At 45.2% G+C, this 27,937-nt stretch overlaps 2 protein-coding genes across 2 annotated transcripts in view; both read right to left on the reverse strand.

Moving 5' to 3' along the window:
* SSU72 (SSU72 homolog, RNA polymerase II CTD phosphatase) overlaps positions 1-24,750 on the reverse strand; it is a 48,060-nt gene extending 23,310 nt beyond the window's left edge. The window contains exons 1-2 of the mRNA XM_033156340.1: positions 24,553-24,750; positions 4,166-4,309 (exon numbers count right to left, since the gene is read on the reverse strand). Of these exons, the coding sequence (XP_033012231.1) occupies positions 4,166-4,309; positions 24,553-24,632 (224 nt within the window). The 5' untranslated portion in view covers positions 24,633-24,750. The remainder of the gene's footprint in view (positions 1-4,165; positions 4,310-24,552) is intronic.
* Positions 24,751-25,965: 1,215 nt separating this feature from the next.
* On the reverse strand, positions 25,966-27,208 carry LOC117050633 (actin-related protein T2-like). The gene has a single exon (XM_033156341.1). It carries the CDS (start codon positions 27,146-27,148, stop codon positions 26,048-26,050), a length of 1,101 nt encoding a protein of 366 aa, XP_033012232.1. The 5' UTR covers positions 27,149-27,208; the 3' UTR covers positions 25,966-26,047.
* Positions 27,209-27,937: the final 729 nt, after the last annotated feature.

Raw genomic sequence — 27,937 nt, forward strand, 5'->3', positions numbered from 1 at the left:
TGCTGTAGCGCTTTTTTCTGCCTGGCTGGGATGGCTGCTTCCTTGACTGACCGGATGGGCTGGAGGGGTGGGTGGGAGGTGGGGGGGAAGATGGGTAGCAGAAGCCTTTCCACAAACGTCCACCGTGTACTCTAGCTTCCATGCTTTGCTAGGGCAGGGAGACCCCCTTCTGGTGCCGAGACACAGACCTGTTTCCACACACCATGGAGGCGCAGACACAAAACGTTTGCCCATTTATACACAGAGGAGCTGCTCTTTTCAGACACGGAAGAAGAAGCCCTCACCTACCTGAAAATGAGCAGAACTGGGGAAGCAGGAGTTGCTGGAACTCCAACTCCCACCATCCTTGGCTACTGGCTGATGGGAGTAAAAGTCCAGCAATGGCTGGAGGGCCACAGGTTCCCCATTCCTGAGCTACAGCTTCTGGATGATGGGTCCCATCCACGCTTCTTTTGAGATACCCCACGCAACCTGCCCATCTTAAGATGGGCTCTCCCATCTTAAAAGCAGAGCTCCTCAGTAGCCATTCTTCTCTGCCCAGGTAGTCTGCAGCAACTATTTTATTTGAACAATTCATCTCATTTCCCCCACCCCCCAGGCCAAATGTAGATCTGCCCCAAAATGACCAGCAAGTGGGGGGTGGGGGTAGAGAACTGGTAATTTACAGTGAGTGGAAGATTGCTCTTGCCTTCTCAACTGCAATCCAGAGGACTGCCTTCTGAACAAGAGGTCAGAGCCCCTAAAAACTTTTTAGTGCCTTTCATAGACCCTTAGGGCCCCGAATGCAACTGGCTGCTCCACGTCCCCCACCCCACCCCATCGCAAGGAGTGCTTGGTGGCCACAGTTCTGCCTCTCAATGCAGCGCTGAACTAAGAAAAAAGCAACTCCAGGAGCGTGGACAGGGGGCCAATTGTATTTCTTTTTTAATTGTTATGTTCTCAGTACAACAAATCATTTTAACAAGAAAGGCAACCGTCACATAGATCCTCAAAATGTCTATGGTAAAGTCTTCCCCGTTTTTCTAACAGAATCGCTAGTGCCCCACTGAGATGGTCACCATCTCAGGGAAAAAAGTAAATTTAAAACAAAAACCAGCCCAACCATATGAGGTATGTTATGGGACCAGTCCTTTCTTTTCGTAGTGCTTCTTGGTGCTAATTCTCACTGAGGTCTTGACTGTGTCTGGACTGTATTAACAGAGGCTTGTTGACAGAGGTTTGAATGACCGAGTGGTCCCCCGCCCCAAATCCCTGCACAAAGAATGCCAAGAAGGGGCACTAGTCTCACCTTCTCCAAAACCAAGCTACATTTCCGTGTGCAGGGGAGGAATGGGGAAACTGTGGCTCTCCCGATGTTGTTGGACCACAACTCCTATCATTCTTTTGGGGTGCCATAAAGTTTCCCATCCCTGGCTAATTTGGGACAATTAAATTTTGGGGGCAGATAACCAACATGGGGAATGATATTAGGAGAATTGTGTGTGATGTGGAGAAAAAACATGGATACAGAAATATTTGTCTCTTCTGTCACAGTACTAGCACTCAGGTCACCCACTGAAACTGAGTAGCAGCAGAAGTAAGACAGGTAGAAGACAAGGCAAATCTTTCAAACAATGCATAATTTACTTTGGGGTGTGACAACCGCCAGTGACTCAGGTGCCAAAAAGAGCAAATTCATGGAGGATTTGTCTGCCATTAGCCATGATAGTCAAAGAGAGACACTCAGCTGTTCAGAACCAGTATTACCTCTAACGGGACATGCCCAGCTTGTGATCTGGAGCCATCTAGGCACCATGGCAGACAAAGCGTGGTGCTTGATGGACCCATGGTCCATCAAAGGGATTATATTCCATTAATGGATTCTGCATCCCCCACCTCGCAGCTTGCAGTAAAAGGGCCCAGGCACAGTTCTGCGACCTCAGTGAGAACTACACCTACAAGAGAAGCTCAAGGGCTACAGGCTCCCAGTTGAATCCCCACAAGAGTCCTTCCAAGTTTCCTCAAGCCCTGGCACATACAGGATTACGGGTGATGGGGAAATCCTTTTATAAAACGAGACATCCCCTAAATGAAAAGTTGCAGATGTGGTGTATGCGGCCCCCAAAGAGAAACGTGGTGGTGCAGGTTTAAGAAAAGCCTGAAACAAAATGAAAACCGTAACTACTGGGAGCTGTAGGCTCTCAGGTTTAATGGTCTCCCACCACTTAACACTCTGCCCAAAAACATGTGGATTTATGGACCCCTAATGTCTCCCTCAAGTCTTCTGACAACCACTTTAACGATCTAAAGCAAGACTAGAAGACGAAATGAGGGCCTGTTACTGCCAGACTGTTCTCTGTACTGACCTTGGTGGGTATTTGTTTATCAATATCCTCTCAACTCAGCAGCCTGGGACCAGCTTTATGCTAGTTTTTAAGGATCTACTTCTGGATGCCATCTTCTTTTAACCTATTTGAGCCTTCTGAGAGTGTAAACAGTGCTGTCTTCTGGACAATCCCTTTCATTACTTCCTGTTCAAGCTCCAGAGAGAAAGGAAATAGCAGGAACTACTGGCCCCAGGTTTCAAGCGAGGCAGACTTTCCTGGCTGTCCTCAGCTGCTAAGGCACCTGGAAAGTTACTTTTAAATTCCACTTCTCAAAAGATGTGAGTTTCATATCTGCTATTAGAAAGGTTCTAGGGCTGCTACAGCCTAAACCTTTGGCTGGTAATGAACTCATTAAAGCCCCTTTATTTCGGAAGTGTATGCAGTTTTCCAGTTTTTGTTTTTAAAATTCGTCCAGATAATATTAGAGGGGGGGGGGGAACCCATTAGACCAAACACACCTTTGAAAGTCTGTCATCCTTGTTACAAATGCCAAAAGTTAATTCTAGGAAAGGAGACGGCATGCTTTTGCCGGGTTAATTTTTTCCCCAAAGGTTGACAAAAAACACCACCCCAGGATCCACCCCATGGATCCTGAACACTTTGAGATGCACCAGAAAGAACATCTAAGTCTATATGCTAGAGCTGAATACGGATGAGTGTACTGGAGAGTTGCAGGACCTTCATTTTAGCTGCTCTAAAAGGGGTGGTGACACCTAATCACACACCTCCGTCTTGGTCAAGGTACAGGCTGGTCTACTTTTATAGTTCTTACCTGCTTCCTTGCCTGAACTGTAGTCCACAGCCAGTTCATTGCAAAGAACAAATCTTTGCCAGGCCATGTGGGAAAGGTGCCAGACCCTCACATTGTTTCTAAGGATGCATTCACACCACTCGCTGTACTGTTCCAATCCATTCACAGTAGGATTCACACATCCAATGGAAGGTATATTTTAAACCTGTTAGTGCAGGAAAGATGCTACACTAGCTTTGAGCATCCTGGGGGAACCCGCATTGAACTGAATTATTCTAGGGCAAAATGCTTCTACTGTCGCTCTCTCTGAAGGACAATGTCCAAAGTGCTTTTTGCAGTACAACTGGGGGACCGGGGGGGGGGGGGGAGAGCAAAGATGCTTAGCATCTGAGCAGTTCTATATATATTGTAAGGCAGTCAGATTTTGTAGTGGTGGTCTCTGGCAATAAGTGGCTGAGCTACCCCTGATGTTACAGAGAGGTGGGAAAGGCAGAAGGGTCTCAGAGAGGACTGGACAGGAACATTAGGAACCTGGGGGGGGGTCAGGGGGGTTTGGGGAATGAATCAGGAGATGGGGGTGGTCTTGGGGGGAAAGTCTGGGAGAGGACAGGAAACTAAGAGGGAGAGTGGCCAGAAAGGAAAGCAGCTGTGTACGGTCAGGAATTGGGATATCAAGCCAAAACCTTCAGCTGTCAGGTTCCTAGTGAATTTCATGACTATTGAGCTATTACCGTTTGAGTAGCCAGTTATGGGGGGCAACCCAACATAGTCATCCAGAGCACAGAAGTGCAAATCACATCCCAAGAAAGTGTCAAATCTCCTCTACCGCATGCACCACTACTTAATGGACCAGGGGTTGGGGGTAAAGAGAGCATTTAAAGGGATGTGGTAAGAGCCCTTCAATCATGTGAAGCACCTGCCTAGAACTGGAAAAATACCAAGACCTTGCCACAGTCAAGTAGCAGCATATTCCTTATGCAAACGTGCGAAGAACAGCTTTCGGAAAGGTGAACAGCAGGGTTTTGAAAGGGGCATTCCACAGGGATACAGTTCTTTGTCTTTCTTAAGCAGGTCAGTGTACATCTGATCGTATGTAGTTTTGAAATCATAAACGTTTGGCTTGTCTGGCGCTGGTCCTGGTAGTTTCACGTGAGTCCCCGTCCCAAAGGATCGAACAATGAAGCCACGCTTACTGAAAGACAAAAAGGGGGGGAAACAGGGAAGCTTAATTATTCTGGATGGATTCATGTTTACATGCCAAAACAATACATAGTAAATAGGATCTACACAACCCTCTGGAATCCAACAGGTGCCTAGTATCTTGATGCTTAAGAAGCTACTGAAGATATATTTGTTAAATAAGCCTTCCCCTGAATCACTTATGGAATATTAACTGCACAAGTTTTAGAATTAGTTTTATTGTTTAAGTGACTGCATGTTTTGTGCTTTACCTCATTTTATCTTATTATGCACTGCTTCAATAGCTTCTGGCTATGACACAATTTATAAATCTGAAAGATAAATAAGAGAAACTCTGGAAAATACTGAGGCTACTGCAACACTGGAAGGTTTAAATTCACAAGTTCATTCTACATTTGAAGTGCTCCAGCCCACTTTTAATGATCCCAGGGCAGGTTACAAAATTGCCACCTTCGAAAATCAAGTATAATTTTACATTGATAACATAAAATAAGACCACAACCCACCAATGACAGAAGGAAAACAGCAGGACAGGGCAATAACCAAAGGTCTGGGCACAGAGGTGCACTTACTGCCGAGAAAGCATACAGAGATGGTGCAAGATGTACATCAGAAAGGAGGTCATTCCACAATCTGAGAGCCCGCCTCAGAGAAGACCCTCTCAAGCATTACCACTTCTTGATCCCTTAGGACAGAATAAGCAATCAAGCAGTCTGTGCTGGTTATTCAGGTTCCGAATACGACAGCTTCTGATTTTGCTACTTATTCCCAACATAATCAGCTATTTTTAACTTTGCTGCTCTCATAAGAGCAACCAAGACTAAGAATTTCGCTCAATGAGAGAGAAAATGACACAAGTGGAGATCTTGTGTAACTTTTCTATGGCTTCACATGCTTTTAAAAAAAAAATACTCTTAATCACAGCTCTTTCAGATGACTGGCCGGTTTTAAAGCACTCCTCAATTAAGCCATTAAGCAGAAAGCAATTCTGACCCTCAAAGACAAGTCTTCCTCAAGGGCCTGGATTTGCCATTTCAGAAAGAACATGTGACGTTTCAAAAGAGAACCCAGCAATCTCTGAAATAAAGTCAGCTGTGCAGTGAATGCCGAGCACTATTTTTAGTTACTTTTCTACTTCTACATGAGCAAACTGAATTGCAGAAGTACCAGCACAGAACATTTCCTTATTGCAGATCATGCCCCCCCCCGGGGGCAGCAACAGCTGGGGGGGGGGCACTTTAAACAAGAGGCCCACTTATTTAAATGAACAGAAGGCTGTTTTTCCCCCATCAGGGAACAAAACGAAAGAATTTCTCTCCCCCAAAATATTTCTGCAATTCTGAAGCTAGCAGCTTGTCAACTTGGTTGGGAAGCGGATGTAGAGCCACGTAAGGGAATGAGGGAGGGGAAATTTATGGTTGATGCAGGGAGTGGATGCTCCTATTATTACTGTATCTTCGTCCTGAACCACAATGTTCTTTCATGCACACGTATCAACAAATCCACTTCTCATGAGCAAGTCCCCACTGCCTTCTAGTGACCATGACACCTCAGCACCACAGATCTCTCGTTCTGCATTCTACACAGTTAACTACTTTGAGAGGCGTTTTTGTCTCTTACTCCCACAGGTCTCATTTCAACTGCATTTTGAAGCATGATCCTCTTTGAAGCAGCCAGGGAGGACCCCCCCCCCCCATTTCTTGCTTAGCCCATATCCTACACAAGTAAGACAAGAATCAAGCCCCCTTTGCATGTCAAGTGGAAGGGGAACTGGAAGCAGTTGAAAATAATGGGTGACTAGTAACACTTCTGGACTGCTGTGTGACATAGAACTCCATGTGCATTGCTGCCTGGATAGTTGTCGTCAGCAAAAGTTGTGGGTGTCGGAAGATAATAAAGTAGGCTGCTCTGTTTTACTTTACTATCTAGCTGCTTCTTGGTTAGGAAGCCAAGTGTTTTGCTTGGTTTACCAGCCAGTCATTATTTAGCGTTACCACCAATCCCTTCCCCCACATTCTGCAGCATGCAGATAGGGAAAGAGGCACAGGGCTATATCCAAATTTCACTCAGAGCAGACCCACTTGACTTCCTGTGTTAGCCATACCCATTCATTTCAATGAGTCTACTCCGAGTAGGACTAACAGATGATACAAGCCAGGGTCTTCTCTTATCCTGTATTATTGGAAATTAGACCTCTAGATTAGGAATCTGTGCAGTGATGGGTGTTCTGCTTGCCAGTGGGCCGGGACCAACCCTGGCGAGCCACTTGGCAGGTCCTTGGCCTTAGATCATGAATATATTTCTGATTCAGTGATATTCTCAGTGTTGGGAAAATCTAAATGACAACCAGAAAGCGAGCTTTCCCACAGTCCTAAAACCAGATCATGGGTTCCCAGCATTTCTAAGGTGCTTGTTATAAGTTACAACAAGATGGTGGTTACCAGCCAAGAAACTTTAAGTGAAAAATTAGAAAGGGCACTAGACTTACTGCATCTGGTTTGTCTCCATAGCCTTGCCATTCCAGAATCTCTGCTTTGGCCGCCCAACCTTGCTACATTAATTTCAAACCTGCATTTAAGCAGCTCTGTAATTTTTTTAATGGGGGGCGGGAATGCCGCAAGACCAGCTGCTTGCTCACAAGTAGTTCAACCAGTAATCAGCAAGGGGGCACAAGGGCTAAGCTGAAAAGAGGCTCCAGATCCTCCTCTTGGCCTATAAGCCTCAGGGGGAATTAGGAAAAGGAGGCAGTGGAGAGTCCTGAAGAAGGTGGAGGCTTAATCTTGTAGGCTATCTCTTCACACACTCAATGACACATAGAGAAAGGAAGGACCAGCTGCTCTAAGTCAGTGGTGGGGGATCTCAGGTCAGGGGGCAGAATGTGGCCCTCAAGGCTTCTGGTCCAAGGAACTCTCCCTAGGCCACACCCCTCAATGGCCCTGCTTCACACCCTCCTGTTTTTGCCTGGCAGGGATTTGCCCTTGCACTCCAATGACTCCTGCTTGTCTGGATGGAGGCTACAGAAGAGTATTGTGTAAAAATCAGCCTACTGTGTACAAAGGTTGTATTTGCTTCTGTTGCCCCACCCCCTTCAGCTTGAGGTCCTGCTCGCCCATGGCAGGCTACCCCTTGAAAAGCTGTCCAGCAGGGAACGGGGCCCTCTGGCGGAATAAAGATTCTTCACCACCCGCTCTAACCTCTGAAGGGTCTGAGACGCTTTGACTGTGACACTTAGGTTTTATTAAATGCTTTAAAAACATGAAGCAAAGCTATAAACAGGAAGCTGAAAAATGCTGGACCACAAGCCTGAACCAGAATTATGACGTCTGTGTTTTGTGCTCAGTTATTAGTGCACAACAGGAGCTCTCAACTTCTTCCACTCATAATACTATAGCCTGGAGTCGGTTTTCAGCACATCACCTGGCATTAGTTGTTATGAATTTTCTCCCCATTGCTGCAAGGCAGGCAACCCTTTGACATGCCACTTCCTCTCAACAGAAACTGGCTTTCAACAAAGAGATCATTTGAAGTTAGCTGAAGTCAGTTGCCCCACACTGGAGAGCTGTTTTGAAACAGGCACCAGGGTTCAAACCTCCTCCCTGCTAAGCAACTCACAAACTACTTTGGACCAATCACCAAGTGCTTTCCCTACTGCTTCAAGTGGAAATATTTAACCACTCAAGACCAGCAGCACTGCAAGGAAATTTGTTCTGCCCTTATTTTGTGGGGAACAACCACTTTTGTTCTTTCATGTGTACTTAAAATTTGTTTAGCCCTTATGATTGCAGGGATAATTTCTGAAAACATCCCAAGCACAAACCAGTGAATCATTAAAAGAATGACTTAGAACATGAGTAACTACTGTTGGTAAAGGTTTTTTTTATTATCATCGCTACCTGTGTCACTTCTAGGAAATTATTAGCCTCACTTGAAGCTGGAAAATAAGTGGTTTGGAATTGTGTTAATGCCACTCGGTGGGAGAGCCACAATGCAGAGGTTGCATAAATGCTTACCAAACAGTGTTACACAAGTGGCATTGCTCATGGAAGTGCTCTCCTGCACACAGATAATTGCCACTTGGACACGTAACACATTCCCGACAGGGAGCTCTAACACTGGCGGAATAGCCAGGTGTAAGCAGTCAAACATAAATGATTGGATGCACACTGCGAAAGAAAATAAACTTCAGTTTTGAATTCAGGACACATTCGTAACCTCAATCTATAACAAGTAAATGGAGGTTGCTGTTATTTTGCTGTGTATGTCCACTTCTCTCTTTTGCTTTTATTTCCAGATTTAATGGACATTGGTACAGCCTTGTAAACAAGCAAAAAAACAAAAAACAAAACCAGTCTACTAGCCTGTTGTGAACTGGCAAAGGAGGGAGGCCTCCACCCCTGCTCTGCCAGCCCAGTGACCTGCCTCCATGGAAATGTTTCACCTGTGGGTATCAGGCTAGCACTTAAATACAAGGCTGCCCCAAATAGGTGCTGCAGAGGAATTTTTTTTGTCATGCTCAAGTTTCTAAAATTAGGCGGTAAGTTGAATGTCCCTCTATCTAGTCATCCTCTATCCTCCCACCTTTAGTCAGCTTCCCACCAAACTGTTTTTAATATGGTAGTGGAACCACCAATGCAACCCACCTGAAGTCAGGGTGAGACCCTTCTGTGGGTCTTAACCACTACTTGAAAGAATGGTTACCTACAGTGTTAGCTACATTGTGTCTACAATGAAGTTAGCCAGTCTGTACATCCACTTTAAATCCCACACCTCAAACTCAGATTTAAAGCTAACCATGGTTAGTGTCAAACATATCCACAATCATAATTACACCACCAATGCTACAGAGGGAAGAGAAGAGGAGACCACCTCTTAACTATGGCTAAGAGACAAGGATATTTCCACCTGCGCTAGGCCCTTGTGGTGGTTTTCTAGTCAAATAAGTTTAACGAAAGGCACATAAGCTACCATCCACCTTGGGCCTGCCCATAAAAAGCAAGTCTATAGTAAGAGACTAGGGTGATGCCTGCTGTTTCCAGGAACTCTTCTTATCATGATACTTTTGTGGGTGAGCTGAGTTTTGTTTGGACTCTGGCTGAGAGGGAGGTTGTGTCAGAAGGAAAATGAAACAATATAGATTTTTATATATTAGTAACTTTGTGTATTTTTGTAATATTTTTGCTTCAAGTTGTCTGTTGTCGCTTCAGTGTTTTGTACACCACTTAAGAAATTTTTTAAAATATTAAGTGTCACAGGAATGGTGTACATATAAACAAATAAAACCTGCAGATCATTTTAAGATACTTTGTGATGCACTTACCTTGAGAGAAGCCGACTACAAAGGAGTCAATGCCTTGCACTTCTGATGCCCAAGTGGTGTGCTTGGCACAAAAGAACTCTCACTGTGTTCAATACCACTTTACTCCAGGATTTGTTTGCTCTTTTGCTCAAGCTCACTTTCATCATGAATGCTCACTACAACTCACTGGCAAGCGCCATTCACTATCAATCAATAGGGCTGCTTATATCCTTTACTAAGAGACGGTACCCCACATCAACACAAGCCAAATTCCGCAATCTGTTCCAAGCACGCATGCACTATCATTCTAAATTCTAAAATGTATTTTCCTTGTTATAGGAAAGGGCAAAAAGAGATATACTAAAGCAGGGGTAGGCAACCTAAGGCCCGTGGGCTGGATGCGGCCCAATCGCCTTCTCAATCCAGCCCGTGGACGGCCCAGGAATCAGCGTGTTTTTACATGAGTAGAATGTGTCCTTTTATTAAAATGCATCTCTGGGTTATTTGTGGGGCCTGCCTGGTGTTTTTACATGAGTAGAATGTGTGTTTTTATTTAAAATGCATCTCTGGGTTATTTGTGGGGCATAGGAATTTTTTTCCAAAATATAGTCCGGCCCACCACATGGTCTGAGGGACGGTGGACTGGCCTATGGCTGAAAAAGGTTGCTGACCCCTGCACTAAAGCCTCACCCCTCTGTCTACTTAAGACTATTACTGGGCAACCTCACTAGCTTTGTGGTAATTCAACCAGATGCTGCCCATACACTACCAGCATAGTCACAGAATTAAGGGCCGCTAGATACTTTGCTATTACAAAAAAAGCAGTGATTCCCAAAAAAACTAAGTATTATACTCTGTGTTTTAGCAGAATGAGACAGATAGGCCTAAGAGACTACTGCATCCACAGGAAACTGCCTTATACAGAGTAATCTCAGTGGTCCATCTAACCCAGTATTTTCTACCCTGGCTAAAAACAGTTTTCCTAGGAATGCCAGAAACTGGGACCTTTCATGTGCAAAGCAAGTGCTCTTCCACATAGTTACCAGCCCTTACTTGTGACTATCAGTGACCTATAAGAGTCTCTTCTTGCAGGTACAGGAAAGGGGTTTTTTTTGGGGGGGGGAATTAGGGTATAAAAAACAATTTCCTAGATTCCCGTGTTTTGGCACCTTTCTGACTTGGCTGCCAATATTTCCCAGGTTCACTGCAAGCTTCAAGTCACTCATTTTGGAAACTGTACATGACAATCAGTGAAATTGAGCTGAAGTAACCTAAAGCAGGGCCAGACAGAAAGTTCAAATTTTAAAGCACCAGCTTTTGAGGCAATCCAATGAGGGATTTCCCACCACACCTACCAGAAAGGGATCTGGATAGCAGCAAAACACTTTGCCGAGTCACACAGCTGCTGCAGTACCAAAAATGGAAAATGAATGAATGTATTTGGCTGCTTTTAATACTTGTAATTTCATTTTACCTCTGCTGGCTTTTGTTGCTGACCGTGTGAGAGGGAAGGAAGATGCAGGGAAGCAAGAAGGCAAAGTTGATTAATGTATGCACTCTCCCACATGACATCTGCCTAGGCCTGGACCAAATAAAGAATTATACATGGCAATTAATCTCAAGTTTTAAAAACTAGGGCCTACCTTCGAAATTTAATGCAGCAGTGTCAGTAACAACCACCCGGTTCGATTGTTGACATTAGGCCAAAACCATGGCTTAGCACAGGCCCCCCCAACCTCCAGATGTTTTGGCCTACAACTCCCATGAGCCCTAGTTAACAGGACCAGTGGTCAGGGATGATGGGAATTGTAGTCCAAAACATCTGGAGGGCCGAAGGTTGGGGATACCTGGCTTAGCACAACTGCAGGTTCTCAGAGAGACTGTGGCTACTCTGCTCCTCACCAATGAGTTGTCCAAACCAGGCTTAATGAGTTGTCCAAACCTGGGCTTATGGTTTTGCTCTCCAGGACAAACTACAAGCCATAACTCCTAGGACCAACCTTGGTTATAGCTCACAGTTAGTCCTGGGAGAGCGTGCAGAAACATGTCCTGGTTTGGATGCAGCAGCAGAATGACCAGAAAGGAAATCCTCTCCCAGAGCCTCTGCCAAGCTATGGTTTGGCTTTGCATGACAAGCAAACCAGACCAATATTTGTATATGCAGGCACAAGAGGAAGGCCACTTAGTACTCTGGCAGGTGGCAGGGGCCTAAGGACAGTAGGGATAACACATAGTTACCCCCTCAACAAGAGAAGCAACAGGGAAACATCAGCCTGACCCCACAACAGAGTGTAAAAGCCTTTGTCTCATTTTTTGCTGGCACTGCCAAGCAGATCCCACATTCAACTCCTTTCACCCTCTACTCCCTTCCCCACTCCCATTTTATTAGTTCACAAGCCTGGTGGCAGATCCATGTTTCAATTTACATACAGAATTGTGCATTGAATTTTTAATTGCTGAGACTTGCTTTAGTTTTGCCTGAGAAGCAATATTTCAAAATATACTAGCTGACAGCTACCGGAAACTAGAAAACTGGCTCGGGCAAGCAAGCGGCAGCTCAAGAGTTCCTGATTTACAGCACATTCCCCAGCATGTGTCTTGGGATGCATTCCCACCATACATTTAAAGCATGCCCCCCAATCCTGGGAACTGTAGCTTGTTAAGGATGCTGGGAACTGCAGCTCTGGGAGGAATAAACTACAGTTCCCAGGCTGTGGTGGGAGTGCCTTAAATATAGTGTGTGTACACAGCCTTGGTCTTTATAACTCAGTGAGCATCAGTACTTTGCTAAGCAAAGCAAGAGACTTCTGTTGTGAAAGAGCTCTGCTGCTTTTTAATTTTTTTGCACTGAACAAGACCCAGTGAAGCAGAGACCAAACGTTATTCCAGATGGGAGCCTAACAGGCTATTCAGATAACACAAATTGGTCGCTGGCAATTGGTTGTTTTTAAAACATCAGATTTTTCACAAAAGGGCTAATCTGGGTTAAATGGAAGAAAATACAGGCTGGCGTTTTGATGCTGACAATGTCACATGGACACTGAAAAATCTGCACATGTGAGCAGCACAGATCCCACAACACATCCACCCAACTGGAAGCACCCCAAGTCAACAAACTGCTTGGCACTCATCTTTGAAAAGAGCATTTATCCCCTATTTACCTCTGCCTTGCCAGAGGCTGCCCTCAGGGAAAAGGTGTGAAGTGAACTCTCAATTAGCTGTTTGCCTTTCCTGCAGAACAGTAATAGGCAGAGCCAAGTAAAAAGTGTCAATGCCATTTAAGAGACTGGATTGCGGATTTCCCAATGCAGTTGACAGTACTGTCTTCGAGAATACATTATACAGCAGTTAAAACATAACTGGAGCATTTGACAGGAATGCAACGTTGCCTTCCTTTGCTATATTAATTTCTCCTGAAGATGGCATTGCAAACAGGAATATAGCATCACAGCATTCAACTGATACATAATATGAGCACCTATATGACTCTGCTTGCTGACCCTATGCTATTGGGATTGATCTCATACCTCTTTGCTTTAGCAAAAAACAACAAACAGCCAGGACAATTCAATTTCCTTCTTTACTAAAGAAGGCATTTTAGTAGTGCCCAGAGATCACTGCTTTCTTCACCTATTCTGGAGCCGAAACCCTGTTGCATTGCATCAGTTTTCGTGAACCAGCTAACTTCTGTAAACATATATCCAAAGCTCCTTAAGTCAACCAGGTCCACCCCACTGAACCCCTTGTAGTGCGAGAGAGAGACTTATGGGAGTCTTCTGTACCACAGTTTGCACCCTGCTGTGGAAGGCAATCAATAAAAACCCTAGATTTTAGTGAGGTTGTTTCTCTTCCCCTGACTCCATATTTTAGCCTAGCACAGAGGTAGCTAATGTAGTGCCTTCCAGATGTTTCTGGACTCATAACAGCCACAGTCCAGAAAGGCCAAAGGTCAGGGATGTTGGGAGCTGGAGTCCAGCAGCATCCAAAGAGTACTACAGTGGTTAATCCCTGGGTTAGGAATGGAGACCAGTGAAACGGAGCTACAGGGGTGGAACTCTTACTCAAGAGTCTCAAAGCACCAGTCACTGCTTGTCTCCCAACAGCAGATGATCACACTCAAAGCCCAGCAGTGCTCTTCATCCACCAGATCCCAACCAAGTTTATTATAGCACAAAACCCAAAACTGATTCAACCAACCTAGAACTGAGAACAATCATTCCTCATGAAAGGCTCATTTGCTCTCCCCTCTACACAACACACACTCATTCACACTCCTAACCACACCACAGGACATAATGCAGTCCTGTTCTACAAACTGAGAATGCCATCCAGAGAGAACACTGTGTCTCATTCCAAATGTAAATTATGGGACTAATTATAGGACGTGAGAGATGAGTCAGGCTTCGCCAAGAATGGTTTACAGATGGACATCTGCTGCGACAACTGAAAACACACATTACAGAAAGTTTATCTGATTATGTTTTGCCTTTGGTGTTAAGATTTTAAGCAGCCGCCACTAACAATGGCTGTGTTATCCAGGAGCAGCAGAATGCACACTGCAATCTGGAGCTGCACACCAAAGGTTAGGTGGTTTCAGAAGAATAGCAAAGGATATGCATGAGAAACAATCTGCAAAATTCACTGAGAAATTAACAAGTTAGCAATTGATGCTTGGGAGACCAATGGAATTTCTCAGCAAAGACATCTGCAGAATAGCACTTAAGTTACTGAGTTGCCTAGAAATCTTAGATAGGCGCCATCTTCCATATCTGGCATGCCCCAGAATCATAGAATTGTAGTGCTGGAAGGGACCCCTAGAGTCATCTAGTCCAACCCCCTGCAAAGCAGAAATCCTGCATACCTTCCTTTAGGATGGCCCTAGGGACTTTCTCCCCAGGCAACATCCCTCACTGGCCTTGCTACACACCTTCCTTGAGCGTTTTTGCCTGTATGGGATGTGTCCTTGAACTCTGGTAATGCCTCAGTGTTCAGGATGGAAGGCAGAAAGAGATGTGTGAGTGTGTACAGAAACTAGCCTACTGCAGAGTAGTAAAGTTTACATTTGTCATTTTGCCTACTTTTGCCCATCCACCACTATGATGTGGTCATTGGAAGTTTGCTCAAAGAGGAATGTGGCCTTTGGGCTGCAATTGGTTTCCCCCAACCCCACCCCTGACGTAGGGCTTCCCACACATCAGAGGCAGACCAGTGTCTTTGAAGACAGGCCTGCCTGAGTAGGTGGGTGGAGAGCATAGAACACCTTCGCATCACCCACTGCTTTGTCCCCTAATAGAAGAGTTCCACTAGCCATGAGCCCAACTGTGAGAAAAACAGCCAACCTCCTTTCCTTCCTGCAGGCCCTTTTTGTGCCATAAACTACACCTCCCCAACCCCCCCGCCAATTTTACATTTGAAGCAATCTGCTTTTTAGATACATGGCCCCTTGGCTCCTGTGGGTGTGTTCACAAGTGTCTTAGCTGCTCTCTTGCTGCATTTGAAGCTGAGGGCCCTGTTTCAGGAGAAATCAACAATTTAATTGGAGCTGAAGAGAACCAAGATGACTTGGTGCCCTTTTAAAAATTTATTCTTCCTAGGAAGGAAAAACTGCAATTCATGCCTGGACTGTCGTCCATCTGTGCAGAAGGAAATCTTCACATCTGCAAGCAACTGTAGACATAGAAGCATGCTGACAGTAGAAGTTGGCACTGAAGTAACATCAGAACTAGTTACTTCAGGTGCATAACAAACAGCTTATAAAGGAAGTACTATAATTCACATTTCAAACATTCACAAAGTAGTCAGTCAAGCAATCTATATACATGTGGGTATCACAGATTCACCTAGTAAACTATTGGCCGTTTGTCCCCCAAAACATTTTGTTAGTTCTGGCATAACAGACACAATGGTTCAATTCAGACACCATGCTAAACCATGGTTAAAGCTTAATCATGGTGCAGCTCATCATCCACGTTTTGTCACAGGCCAGCAAGTCAGAACAGAGGACCAAGATTTGTAGTGGATTTACAAAACATGGCTTTGCATAATGTCTGAGTTGGCAACTATTTTCAGCCACATCCTCTATCTCCCTGGGACACTATATTATGGGAGGGAGCGGGTGGCGCTGTGGTCTAAACCAGCCTCTTGGGCTTGCTGATTGGAAGGTCGGCGTGTGATGGAGTGAGCTTCCATTGTTCTGTCCCAGCTTCTGTCAACCTAGCAGTTTGAAAGCATACCAGTGCAAGTAGATAAATAGGTACCACTGCGGTGGGAAGATAAATGGCATTTCCGTGCACTCTGGCTTCCATCACGGTGTTCCTTTGCGCCAGAAGTGGTTTAGTCATGCTGGCCACATGACCTGGAAAGCTGCCTGTGGACAAATGCCAGCTCCCTCGGCCTGAAGCGAGATGAGCGCCGCACCCCATAGTCTCCTTTGACTGGACTTAACTGTCCAGGGGTCCTTTACTTTTACCTTACTTATATTATGGAGGTGAGTGTGAACCAATGAAGTGCTGAAGGTGGAAATGAAAAGCAGACAATGAAATCTAAGCCTTGGTTTGCCTGTGGCCCATTTGGAAACTCAAAGCATGGCTTGGCTTTAAAAATAAAGTAGGCATAAACAACAATTTAGCACAATGTAGAAACTAAGCCAGAAGATCCACAATTTAAAGGTCTAGATATACTGATAAATGTTCATTGTTTATGCAGGTGTCGTGATTACAGATGTAGTGTGAGACCAGGGCTGGGCACTAGCTCAAATCCTCACTTAGCCACAAACTCACTGGGTGGTACTGAGCTAGTCAATATCAATGTATCTCACAGGGTTGTTAGGATAAAAATAGGGAAGAAATCTTTGGATGAAGAGCCAGGATACAAATCAATAATCCATCAATAAATGACACACAGATAACAAATGGCACATTAAAACATCACAGGATGGCCTTCTGTGTCAGAAAATGCTTAAAGTGTGAACAGTACAGGGTTGTGTGTGCAACAGGCTAGTGAAGCAACCTGTTCACCTGATGAAATATAGACACAGTCAAAGCCAAAAATAGCTATGCAAAGATTTAAGAGGCAAATCAGATGCAACAGAGTGTTATGTCTATAACTCACTGTTATCTTAATCTTCCAAGCTGCCTGTCATAGCAAGTGGGTGAGGAAAGAATGGTTGTTCAAGCCCTATGTGAAATATATTGTCCTGAGACTCACCACAGGGGTGGGGCCTGCAGAACTTCCAAAGCCCTCCCCCCAAAGTAGCTGCCAAGTGCACAGAGTACCCCAATTCCATGTCTGAAATGAAAACTAGGATTCCACTGAAGGGGGAAGAATTGCAACCAAACAGCATGGAGGGAAGCAGGGTCCAAGGCTGGAGTGGAAAACAAGCATTCTCCATTTACACAGTAACTCTTCCCACACCTCCGTCTCACACACTTCACTCCGCTTGCTTGCTTGCTCGCTCTCTCTCTCTCTCTCTCTCTCTCACACACACACACACACAGAGACCTACCTCTGCCTCTACACAAATCCCAAGGGAGGAATGAAGGGATCAGAAAGCAGGGAAAATTTTGATGGGGAAAAGGGACACCCACTGCCCTCTACACTGGGAACAACGGTGCATTGGATATGTATGTACTCCCTACACCAATGGTTTTCCTGACTACACAGTCCTACCCTTTTGCTCACCAAGGCAGTGTTTATTAAACAATAAGTTTGTAAATAGATGTTTGTGGGGGGGGGTGTTTATGTGCATGTACATGTGAGACAAGATAGATTTATGAGCAAAAATATCTTTGAATTTGCACAGGTCTCCAATGATTCTCGCCCAATGAGGAAGCTGGGATTTGGAAGACACATCAGAAAAGGAAAAAAGAGCCACCAGTTAGTCTGCAGCAGTAACATTCAAAATAATGCTGTGACAATTTAAAAGCTGACTTGATTATGTTCTGAGCTACTGTAGGCGATCACCTAGTGGTCCATGTTGGAAATGACCAGAGGGATCTGGGTTCAATTCCATAGTCAGTCATGGAATTTGCTGGGTAACCGTGGCCAGTTAGAATATCCCAGCTTAACCCACCTGCCTGGGTTGTTCTGAGGAATAGTGGGAGAATATCCACGTATGCCATCTTCCTTGGAAGAGCAGGATTTTTTAAAAAGAACGAGAAACAGTCAATAGTTCAAGCCCACTTTCTTCAAGCATCTGACAAATTAAGGAGCTACAGAAACTAAAGCAAAGAAATTAGGCTGGAAAGCACAACAGCAATAACCAGGATTTTAAGTGAGAGCTTGCTGCATAAAATTAGGGATGTGACAAATCCTTGCAATACCAGTGTAGAGAAAGTAGTGTGGTAATAAACACAACCTACTCACGTCCACCCAGAATGGAGTTTAAGACATTTATAGAAATCTTCTGATGTTAAGTAATCTTACATCATCTGCTTAAAAGGGCACCAGCTTGAAATTTTGGGACATGATTCATCTTATACAAAACTCTTACATTTTGCTTTGAAGCAGTTTTAAGAAAGCACAGAACACCCTGTACATGGAAGGTGCTTCTGTTTATCTGGACTGCAAGAAAAGCAGATGTCCTCAAATCAGATAGGTAGGTGGTGGGTGAAGTGACGACTACTCATCGCTATGAATTCTGATGGAGCCAGTATCAACCCAAATCTCTCATTGAAGTATATACACAGCCCAACCCACTGGCACTTGAAAGCTAGGGAATTGGATTCAAGGCTATTTAGGTTTCATGAAAGATGTGGAACAAAATAGGCTTGACTCAAAGCAGTCAGGTTTAACTGGCTTGTTCACTGGGACAATCTTGTAAGCAACAAGCCTGGTCTCTACAGGAAGCAAGGAATTCCATGCAGGTGAGAGGACACACTGGCAGGCGGAGAAAAAATAAAATGCTCCATCACTCCTTCTGCAGCCTGCTTGATTTCCATGTTAGAGACAGAAAAGAGCCCCTTGCCCTGTACCCAGCACAAAATCCAAGTGGGCTGGCAGAGGAGTAATGGAGCAATCTATCTTTCTTCTGCCAGCCTACTTAGCAGAAGACAAAGCTTTTCCATAGACTGCCAAGAGCCTAGAACCCTGAATTTCCATGTTGTCTGCAAAGGAGGAGTCATCCCTTTCTCTATGCCTAGCAGAGAAATGCAGGCTTCGGAGGTGGGATGTGTAGGCCAGTAGCTTATAAAGGTTGTAATTACAAGGCTGCATTTAGTACTAGACACCACAATGAAATGTACAGCCCATCTCTCATACAAAACAACTGGAAAAACCAAGTTTGGGTTCAATGTAGACCACCCCTTTTCTGGTGCTCCGATCATGTCAAAGTATTGCTGTGTTGTGCCAATCATATACTGCACGGTTTGAGGAACAGTGCTAACTATAGTTAAGAATCATTATACTGTAGCGTTGGACTAGGATCAAGACCTCAGTCATAAATCTGACAGGGTGTGGGTGACTATGGCTTAGTCACATATTCAGCCTAACCTTCCTCACAGAGGTTGTGAAGGAAAAATGAGAACAGAGAGAACAATGGACATTGTCTCACTGAGTTTTTGGAGGTAGTGCAGCATTCAAGTGTAACAAAAGGTGTTGCCCTAACTCAAGAGATCACACCAAGCTATGGTTAGAGCAAACCTGGAAATGGTGAGTGTCCGAGTCTGTACCCGCTGAGTAAACAGCCTGACAGAATGCACGCCCACAGGGAATTTTAAAAATTCATGGAAGATTAGGTTATTAATGGTTAACTATGATTGGTTAACCTCAAGGTTCAGAGACAGTGCATCTCTGAACACCGGTTGTTGGGGAACAGACATGCCCTCTTATCTTGTATCCGAGTTGCCCAGAGACATCTGGTTGGTCACTGTGGGCAGGAGGATTCTTGCTAAATAGACCTTTGGAGCTCTGTAAGTTCTTATCACCTAAAAGCCATGGGGAGGGGGGTGGATACTGGTACTTCCTACTTATACTGTACTGTGAGCAAATGGCTGAAAAAGGTCAGCTAGTGCTGGTAAACAAGCAATCACTCTCTCACCGAAAGAGGCAGCTTCCTCTTCAAGGAGAAAACCCCGCCCCCATCCTAACACCCATAACTGGCTTGAACTGTGCAACTGTTCTTTGGTGAAAAGTGAGGGGGGGGAGATGAAGGCAGATAAATGGTCTGAAGAGGACTTTATAAAAGTAATCTTAAGCAGACCCATTAAATCATGGTGATGAGCAGTAGACTGTGCAGTTGTTGCCTAAGCAAGGCCCCAAGAGAAGTTATGCAGAAGCTGGCTTTTGTTTTTCCTTTCGGGCCAGAAATGACTAACACTTTGTGCGTGAGCAGATAGACTCTATTACAAAGCTCCCTTGAACAAAGTGAGACTTCTGAGTAAGCATATAGAGGATGATGCTGTCTGCAAGCAATGCTAAGAACTCAAACTTATTTTTCCATCAGGACAGTTCACTTTATGAATAATGTGAAATATGAGCCTCCTGATAGTGAGTGGTAATACTGGCGCTTGTCTCCTGGGACATCCTCTAGCTAGCAGGAAGCCTGGGGAAAGCCAGCTTCAACTGTCTCTACAGAACAGAGCTGTCTGGCCTCATCTAATACAGGTAGCAGAGGTCAGCGGAGCATAAATATTAGTTAAGAGACTTGTATCCTAGTTTGGGATGGCTGTAGCGCCCCCACAGAGGGAGAGGAGTCTTCTTCAGGTGGCAATAGAAAAAGCCAACTCCTTGGTGGTAGTATCAGCCATTGTACAGAATGAACTAGTAGGTCTAACACTGGACAGAAACTTCCACATTCTATCTCACCAAATCCAAACTCCACCTCTGTGCATTTTCACCTGCTTCAAAGGGAAGCCATATTTCCTTTTAACAGCTGCCCTTCATAAGAGTTTTCACACCAGAGGGAGACCTATCTTAGGGGTTTTTTGGAAGGAGGTGGCACTAATATGGGGAAGCTCATCCACCCAAAGAATTTTTGGATCCTAGCTGCCAAATACACAGTCACTATGCAGAGGAGGCCAATAATCAACAAATCTGGTAAGATGCAGCAAAAAGACAAGACGGTTTGTAAATTGATGAGGACAACCATCAGGAGCAAAGAGTCCTTACAGGAAATGATATGTGATAAGAGAAGACAGGAGGCTCAGCCACATCTCTCCAAAAGATCAGGATCTTATCCTAAACATTAACAGCTATCAGCACTCACCTGGAGTTTAGGATTGGAGAGATTTAAACACTTCAGAATACTCAAACAGAATATACACACATTTATTGGATTAAATATTATCAACCCTAAAATTTGGAGCCACTCAAAACCACATGACCATCAGTTCCGGGGTCATTTAATCAAACATAAAACATCACTCTTTCTTCTATTAGTGTCTTAGATGTCCATTGGTACCTACATAATTAACTACAAACATAATATTCATTGGCTACCCAGACACAAACTATTGCACAAATGCTCAAGCAGCAAAAGGGTAGACACCCTCCCTCCATTTTAATATATGCCAGGCTTCCTCAACCTCGGCCCTCCAGCTGTTTTTGGCCTACAACTCCCATGATCCCTAGCTAGCAGGACCAGTGGTCAGGGGTGATGGGAATTGTAGTCTCAAAACATCTGGAGGGCCGAGGTTGAGGAAGCCTGATATATGCTTACCCATGGAGTAGCAAAAAATTATAATTTGCATCTGTTGTAGTTAAACATTGATGAAGATACCAAGTTGTTTGAGAGTAAATCAATCAAATTTAAGACACTGGGCTCTGGGACACGTCCTTTGGTGCCAACTAGAATCTGGAGGAGGTACAGGATATGTGTGGGGTTCATAAACTGCCCTCTTGCATTCCCCACATCCACTGTATGAAACCTGAATATGTCCAAATATTTTAATATGTAAACTGTGAAAACTTCTAAACACTTAATCCTTAAGAGCAAAGCTAATAATGCTAAGAAATATGCGTTGCATGGCCCCATGAATCAATGTCTTACAGCCAGTTCCTTGTTGAGAGTTGCTCCCGCACCCCTGGTACTTCCACATTGTCTGGGGAGTAGTACTTAATGAGTCAGACTAGCAAGGCTCCATATCATTAAGCATTTCCAGTAGTGTTCCTCAAACACAAAGCAATTATCCCATGAAAACACACATCTTGCCTCCAGCCCACAGGTAGGTTGCTTGCTGCTGGGTATCCCTCAGGTACTTTTGTTTGTGTCTGTTTGGAAATGCTTCACACTTTGATTTTGTAAGGATTGTGTGTTTGGAGGACAGAAGTGTTCAGAGTTATGGCTAAGAACAGGCGTTGGCAAGGTTATCCGGCCATGGGCTGAATCAAGCCCACAGAGAGTGTTCCGTGGGCCGGACATGCACAGAGCCATACCGGAAATTGTCCCTGCGCATGCCCAGACGCCGAAAATCGCGCCTGCACAGATGCAATTTTCAACGTCTGGACATGCGCAGACGCGATTTCTGGCATCACGGACATGCACAGATGCGATTTCCAGCGCTGCTGGCAAGTCCCCGCACCGTGCTGATTTAACGCGGTGTGCTGGCCAAGCAGGCAGCTCGGTTGGTGGCGGGCAGCCCGTGGGCCGGTAAAACAGCCTTCGTGGGCCGCATCTGGCCCACGGACCAGAGGTTGCTGACCTCTGGCTAAGAAAGTGTGCTAAGAAAAGTCCTTGGTTTGAGCCTACTCTATCAGTCACTCGCTGAGATCTTTAGGCAAGACACTCTCACCCCTTCTCAGCTCACACAATTCAAAATGTGATGATATTCACCAAACTCGTAGGGTTGTTGTAAGGATTGTGGAGGTAACAAGCGGGACTTAGAACAAAATGAAGTGGTGTCTCTTCGCCCCTTAGGCAGGAGTGCGCCTATTTAGGGTGGCTGACAACCGACCAGTCAAGCTGCCCTCCTCCTGGATATTCCATTCCATTCTACTCCACCCTTGCTTTTCCTATGGATTCTCTAGGCTGTTTACACACCTGCGAATGTCAGGGTTCCTACCAAGCATAAAGATACTTCCCTCCCATTTCTCAGTTGTCCTCTTTTAGCTAATCTCCAGGTACATATCACCCCAACAATTCACTATTAGAGCATTGTTGAACATTTGTAAACAAAATATAAATATAATATTTATGACAAGACCGTTGGGTGGGAAAAGGCATGATGAAAACACATCAGTCCTACCTAGGAATTTTAAGTGAATTTGAAGGGTGAAAAAAACAGAATGACAGCAAGTAGAGAGCCCTCAAATAAGGGTCCAAGAGCAGCATCTTTTCCTTCTGCAGCCCTTCAACCAGAGTGGGGAGGGGAATCTATAATCACAATAAGGTCGCAGTTCCTTTACTTCAAGATTCACATGCTGGCATCCGAGGAGGAAGTAAAAATGAGACAGAAAAGGAAACTGCAACATCCTTTAAAGATCAACACTATCTCTTCTCTTTCCCTCACTCTCATTTTACATAAAGCTTACCAAGAACTGTGACGCTGCCACAGCCTCAAATAAAATAAAATGAGTTTTACTGAAGGGCAGTATAAAAACCCTGTAATTAAAAAATATATTAATTCATGTCAATGACAATTATGAAATCCCACCCCTCAATATTTGCATAATGTTATAATGCAACAGCCTTGTTTTCAAACTCTCCCAAGGGATTGTCATGATACATAAACCCCACCCCACAAAATAAGCATAAAGCAGTTTTGTTCTACTTGCCAGATTGCTGTATGTCGGTTCTGTTTTAATTTTGGTTTATGTATAATGTATTGCACAACACATCCTGGAGTACGTATTTTTTTTATAAACAGAAGTCAAGACTTGCCTCCACTGTGATCGGATCAGCCCTTACCCCCTTGTGTCAGAGAACATCAGATACGGCTCTCCCCCAATAGGCAGAGGTTCAAGGGCAGCACCAGGGAAGAAACCAGGATGAAGAAAGGAATAATCCCACCACCACAGGAACCTCGTGTTACTTCCATTCTTGATACCAGATTTTAAAATGCTTTGTTGTTGTGTGAAAATATTTTCGTAAGACAGTCTTGAGAGCCTCTTAGGGGTATAAAGTGGGATAAATGTACTCTTCATCCAGGCCTTTAAGAGATATGTTTTAAAAGACCCCGCTCTATTCTTATTATTGTTAAGTGTTGTAAACATTTTCAGTATTGCATGTTTACACTGCTGCAATCCACGCTCAGGACTTTATTGCCTTTGTTTTTTCTATGAGCTTAAAGCTGAAATAAAATCGATTGATTATGGTGGGTGGCAGGTAAGAAACCTAAATAATAATATAAGGAAAGCCTGCTGGATCAGGCCAATGGTCCGTTAGTCCAGCACCCTGTTCTCAGTGTCCAAGCAGATGCCTGGGCCAGAACACAAGAGCACTCTCCCCTCCTGCTACTGTAATTCAGAAGCAGGGAGGCAGACCACAGCCGCCATGACTAGCAGCCATTGACACCGCTCTCCTCCATGAACTTGCATAAGTCTCTTTTAAAGCCGTCTAATTTAACAGTAAGCAGTAATCGTTTTAACACAATCTGAAAGTGGCATCTTCACATTATTGGAATTCGCCCCGTGACCGTACAGGGAAGGGCAGTTAAGAAATGTAATAACTACAATAATAATAATAGTAATAATCCACCTCCCAGCTTCTTGACAAAACTGGGAGTTCGATCTACGTCACGGACCCCTTGCCGTAAATTATTCCACACGATGTGGAAGAGCTTTCCTTGACGTTACCGTATCTCCCGCTTCCAAGAGAATTGGGAGGGAATTGTAAGGGTTAACTGGCGTCACTGTGACGACGAAGAGGATGAGGAGGCCCCACCCTGATCCAATTTGGCGTCAAACACCCCCCCCCACCTCACTTCAAACGGGAAACCAAAGAACGGAATTGGAGAGGGGTGAGGTAGCTGATCGAGGCCTACCCAGGCCCAGAGTTGCTTTACCTGAGGATATTGTGGGCCTCCATGCTGCGGTTTTGGTTGCTGGAGCAAACCACAGCCACCCGGAGCGGCGAGGAGGGCATGGCTGGACGCCCGGCGGCGAGGAAGGGGCCGGGGCGGGGGCCTGGGGAGGGGATGGGTCGAAGAGGGAAAGGCGGCGGGTGACGGCAGCGAAGGGCCCGCGTTGAGGTTCCCAGGCGGCGACGGCAGCGGCGCTTCCCTTCTCGTCTCTCTCACTCTCACATACACAAAATGGCGTCCGCGGGGACCGGAAGAGGCGGGGCTGGCTGACGTGTCCGGCTCTATGAGCCGCGCCCCGCCTGCTTTCGCTGAGACCTTTTTCGCCTTCCCTTACCAATCATAGAGAAGCGGAAGTGAGGGGCAGAGTGTCTGGCCAAGGGGGCTGTTACCTTTGCCCTGCCCAACCTCCTTCTCCTCATAGTTTCCCATGACGACGACGGTGACAATGAGCGGGAGGTTGGGTATTTATGCGCCAGGGGGAGAAATCCTCCCCCGCCCCAGCGGAGTGATATTTGCCTATCTCTATGGAAACGGATAGAGGGGCAAAGGGCCGAGCGAGAACTTTTGAAAAGAGGCGGGCGGGGAGCAGCCGCAGTAACCTCAGTTTTAACTGTCATTGCTGCCCCCAATGAATTCTTGGAATTGTAGTTTAGGGGGCCGCATGAAACAACTTCCCTGGGTTCTCAGGACTACATTTCCCAGTTTGCTTTGCCCTCCCCTCAGGAAACCTGGGAAATGTAATCCTCAGAAAGGCAAAAACATATTTGAGGGTTTCTCAGAGGAAATGGCAGTTAAAACAGGCTTCACTCTGAGCTGGAAATGGATGCTGGGAGCTGTAGTTGTTGTTTTTTTGGTCTTATTTAACAACATTTATATAGCACTTAAGCAAAAGCTTTGCTTTACAATAAATATTAAAATTACACCACAGCACCACCTGTGCACACACACACCCAGACCCTTAGGGAAGAGTTAAAACCCAGGGTTGCCATGACGGCAGTATCCCAGAGCTAGTGATGTCACAATGCAGGACCCTGGTGATGTTATAAGAGAGTGCCTGTGGTGTCACAAGGCTGCCAACTCTGGAAAAGCACACAAAATATTGCAAGAGTTAAGGCAGAGCCCAGAAGGAGGTGAAGGAAGGTGGTATGAAGGCTAAAAAGGGGGGGAGATTCATGGAAAAATTGGATTCATTCCTCTCCCCCTCTTGATTTTCATTGAGAAGAATTGAAAACTGGGAGAATTAAAAAGAAAAAACCTCATGCCCCCTGCTTTTTTCAGAGTAATGAGTGAAAGCTATCCTTTCACTGTCTCAAAAGCTCCTTCAGAACAAAATACAAACATAATTATCATAACATGAAGGTCACACTCATAAACACAGAGAGAAAGAGATTGTGGAATTGAACACTCTTTGTACTTTTATTAAAGTTACAATCTTGCAGATCAGCTTTATAATCATCAAAGTAAGTATACACCCTTCTTAAAAGCACTTTCGGTGGATTGCACCCGCACCAAATTCTTGGTAGTCCTGACTGGTAATCCACATGGGTACAAAAGAGTCCAGGTGAGTTAGAATGGATCCTCCCAGCCAGGCAGCGTACATTGTATCTGGAGGTGCTATGACTCGCAGCGGAACCTCCTGTGGGACTTGGTGTTCTATCTCTTTAAATATCCTCTCATCTAGACCCTGGAAAAGTGATGATCCGCCTGAGAGGATCAGGTTCCCGTAGAGGAGGCTGCAAATATCCCTATCACACTTTCTAATGCTCTTGGTGATCATGGCTTGGATGCCCAGCGACTCAACACCGATGGTCTTTGGCACAAAAAGGATTTCTGGTGCTTGGCAGAGGTGGAGATTGAGTGTGATGGTGCTTCCATCTGGCAGCTTCAAGACCTCAGCTTTGCTTTCTGATTTCTGCTTGGGATCCAAGGCCACATAGCAGGACTTCTCTTTGATGCTCTGCACCATGATTTTAATGGTCCTGCTTAAGGAAGGCTGGCTATTTTCCAAAAGGAGGCTGGCGAGGTAATTGGTAATGTCCCTCCCCGCCACATCAAGTCTGGACACTCCGTGGGGTAGGCAATATCCCTCATAGATGGGGACAGTATGAGTTACTCCATCTCCGCTGTCCATCACCAATCCAGTGGTGCGTGCTGACGCGTAAAGAGCCAGTGTGGCTTGGACCGAGAGGTACAAAGCTGGAACCTGAAAGTGTTCAAACATTATCTCTGCTGTTCTCTCCCGATTCAACAGTGGATTCAGTGGTGGTTCAGAGAGCAGAACAGGCCTCTCATTGGCTTTCACTTTAAGCTCCTGTTTATAGATGTGTTTCCAGAGGTTCTCCATGTCATCCCAAGAAGTAATCATGCCACGCTCAACAGGATAATTCAGCAACACGGCACCATTCTTAGAGAAAGCCTTCTCCCCAATGTAGTATTCCTCCGTGTTCTGTTTAAGGTGTCCAACAACGGATGTAATAAGCGATCGTGGTTCAGACTCACCGGAGATCCCAGCTTTGCATGACCCAGATCCATTATCAATGATCACGGCCGGCGTTTGGAGCATCTTGATATCCAACATTGCACTGTTGGCAAAAGAACCCAAATACTAAGAGCTCATTGATTTCCATGAGGCATCTCTAAACCATTTTGCAACGTCTGACCATAGAGCATTCTAGAATCCTGGTGTCACAAACAGGCAAAGCTGCTTGAAATTCCAGCTCTATTTGAGGACTTCCGGCGCGATCGCCATTGCCGGCAGTTGGGAGTCGTCTCGGGTCTGAGACTGCTCCGGTTTTCTCCGGGGGTAGGAGCTCCGCAACCGCTTAGCGGGGCTCCGAAACCACGGGAAGAGCATCCCGTGGCAGGGTCTTCCAGCTGGCCCATTTGGTGCCGTCCAGTTCTCGAGCCTCCCTTGTAAAAGGGGGGGGCGCGAGTGAACTGGCTCCGGTGCCGGGCTGAGGAAGCACTTCCCCAACCGGAGAAACTAGCAGCAGCCGCTGCCGGCTCTGAGCAATCCGTGCTTCCGTAATTGGCTCTAAAAGATGAGATCCATAAGTAACCAACTAAGCTGGATTTAATTTGGACTAAAAAGAATAAAGAATTGGCTTGCGGAGAGGGATGTAAAAGAGGAAGTCCGTCCCTCTCCTTTGCGCTAAGATAGAAAGTGACACCGGACTAGGCTATTGCTACTTTGAACTGCTTTGAAGGTTTTTTTCCCCTGCTGATTCTGATTCTACCACTTTGACTGTTTAATAACCCTTCTTTGGAGGGTGAAGTTGGAGTTTGTTCTTTCCCGATGGACAAGGACTAAAGTATTAAAAAATTTACCCTCTGAGGAAGGGGAAAATGGCGGCTGAACTGTGAATGA

The sequence above is a fragment of the Lacerta agilis genome, chromosome 8 (genome assembly GCF_009819535.1).
Source record: "Lacerta agilis isolate rLacAgi1 chromosome 8, rLacAgi1.pri, whole genome shotgun sequence".
NCBI classification, from domain to species: domain Eukaryota; kingdom Metazoa; phylum Chordata; class Lepidosauria; order Squamata; family Lacertidae; genus Lacerta; species Lacerta agilis.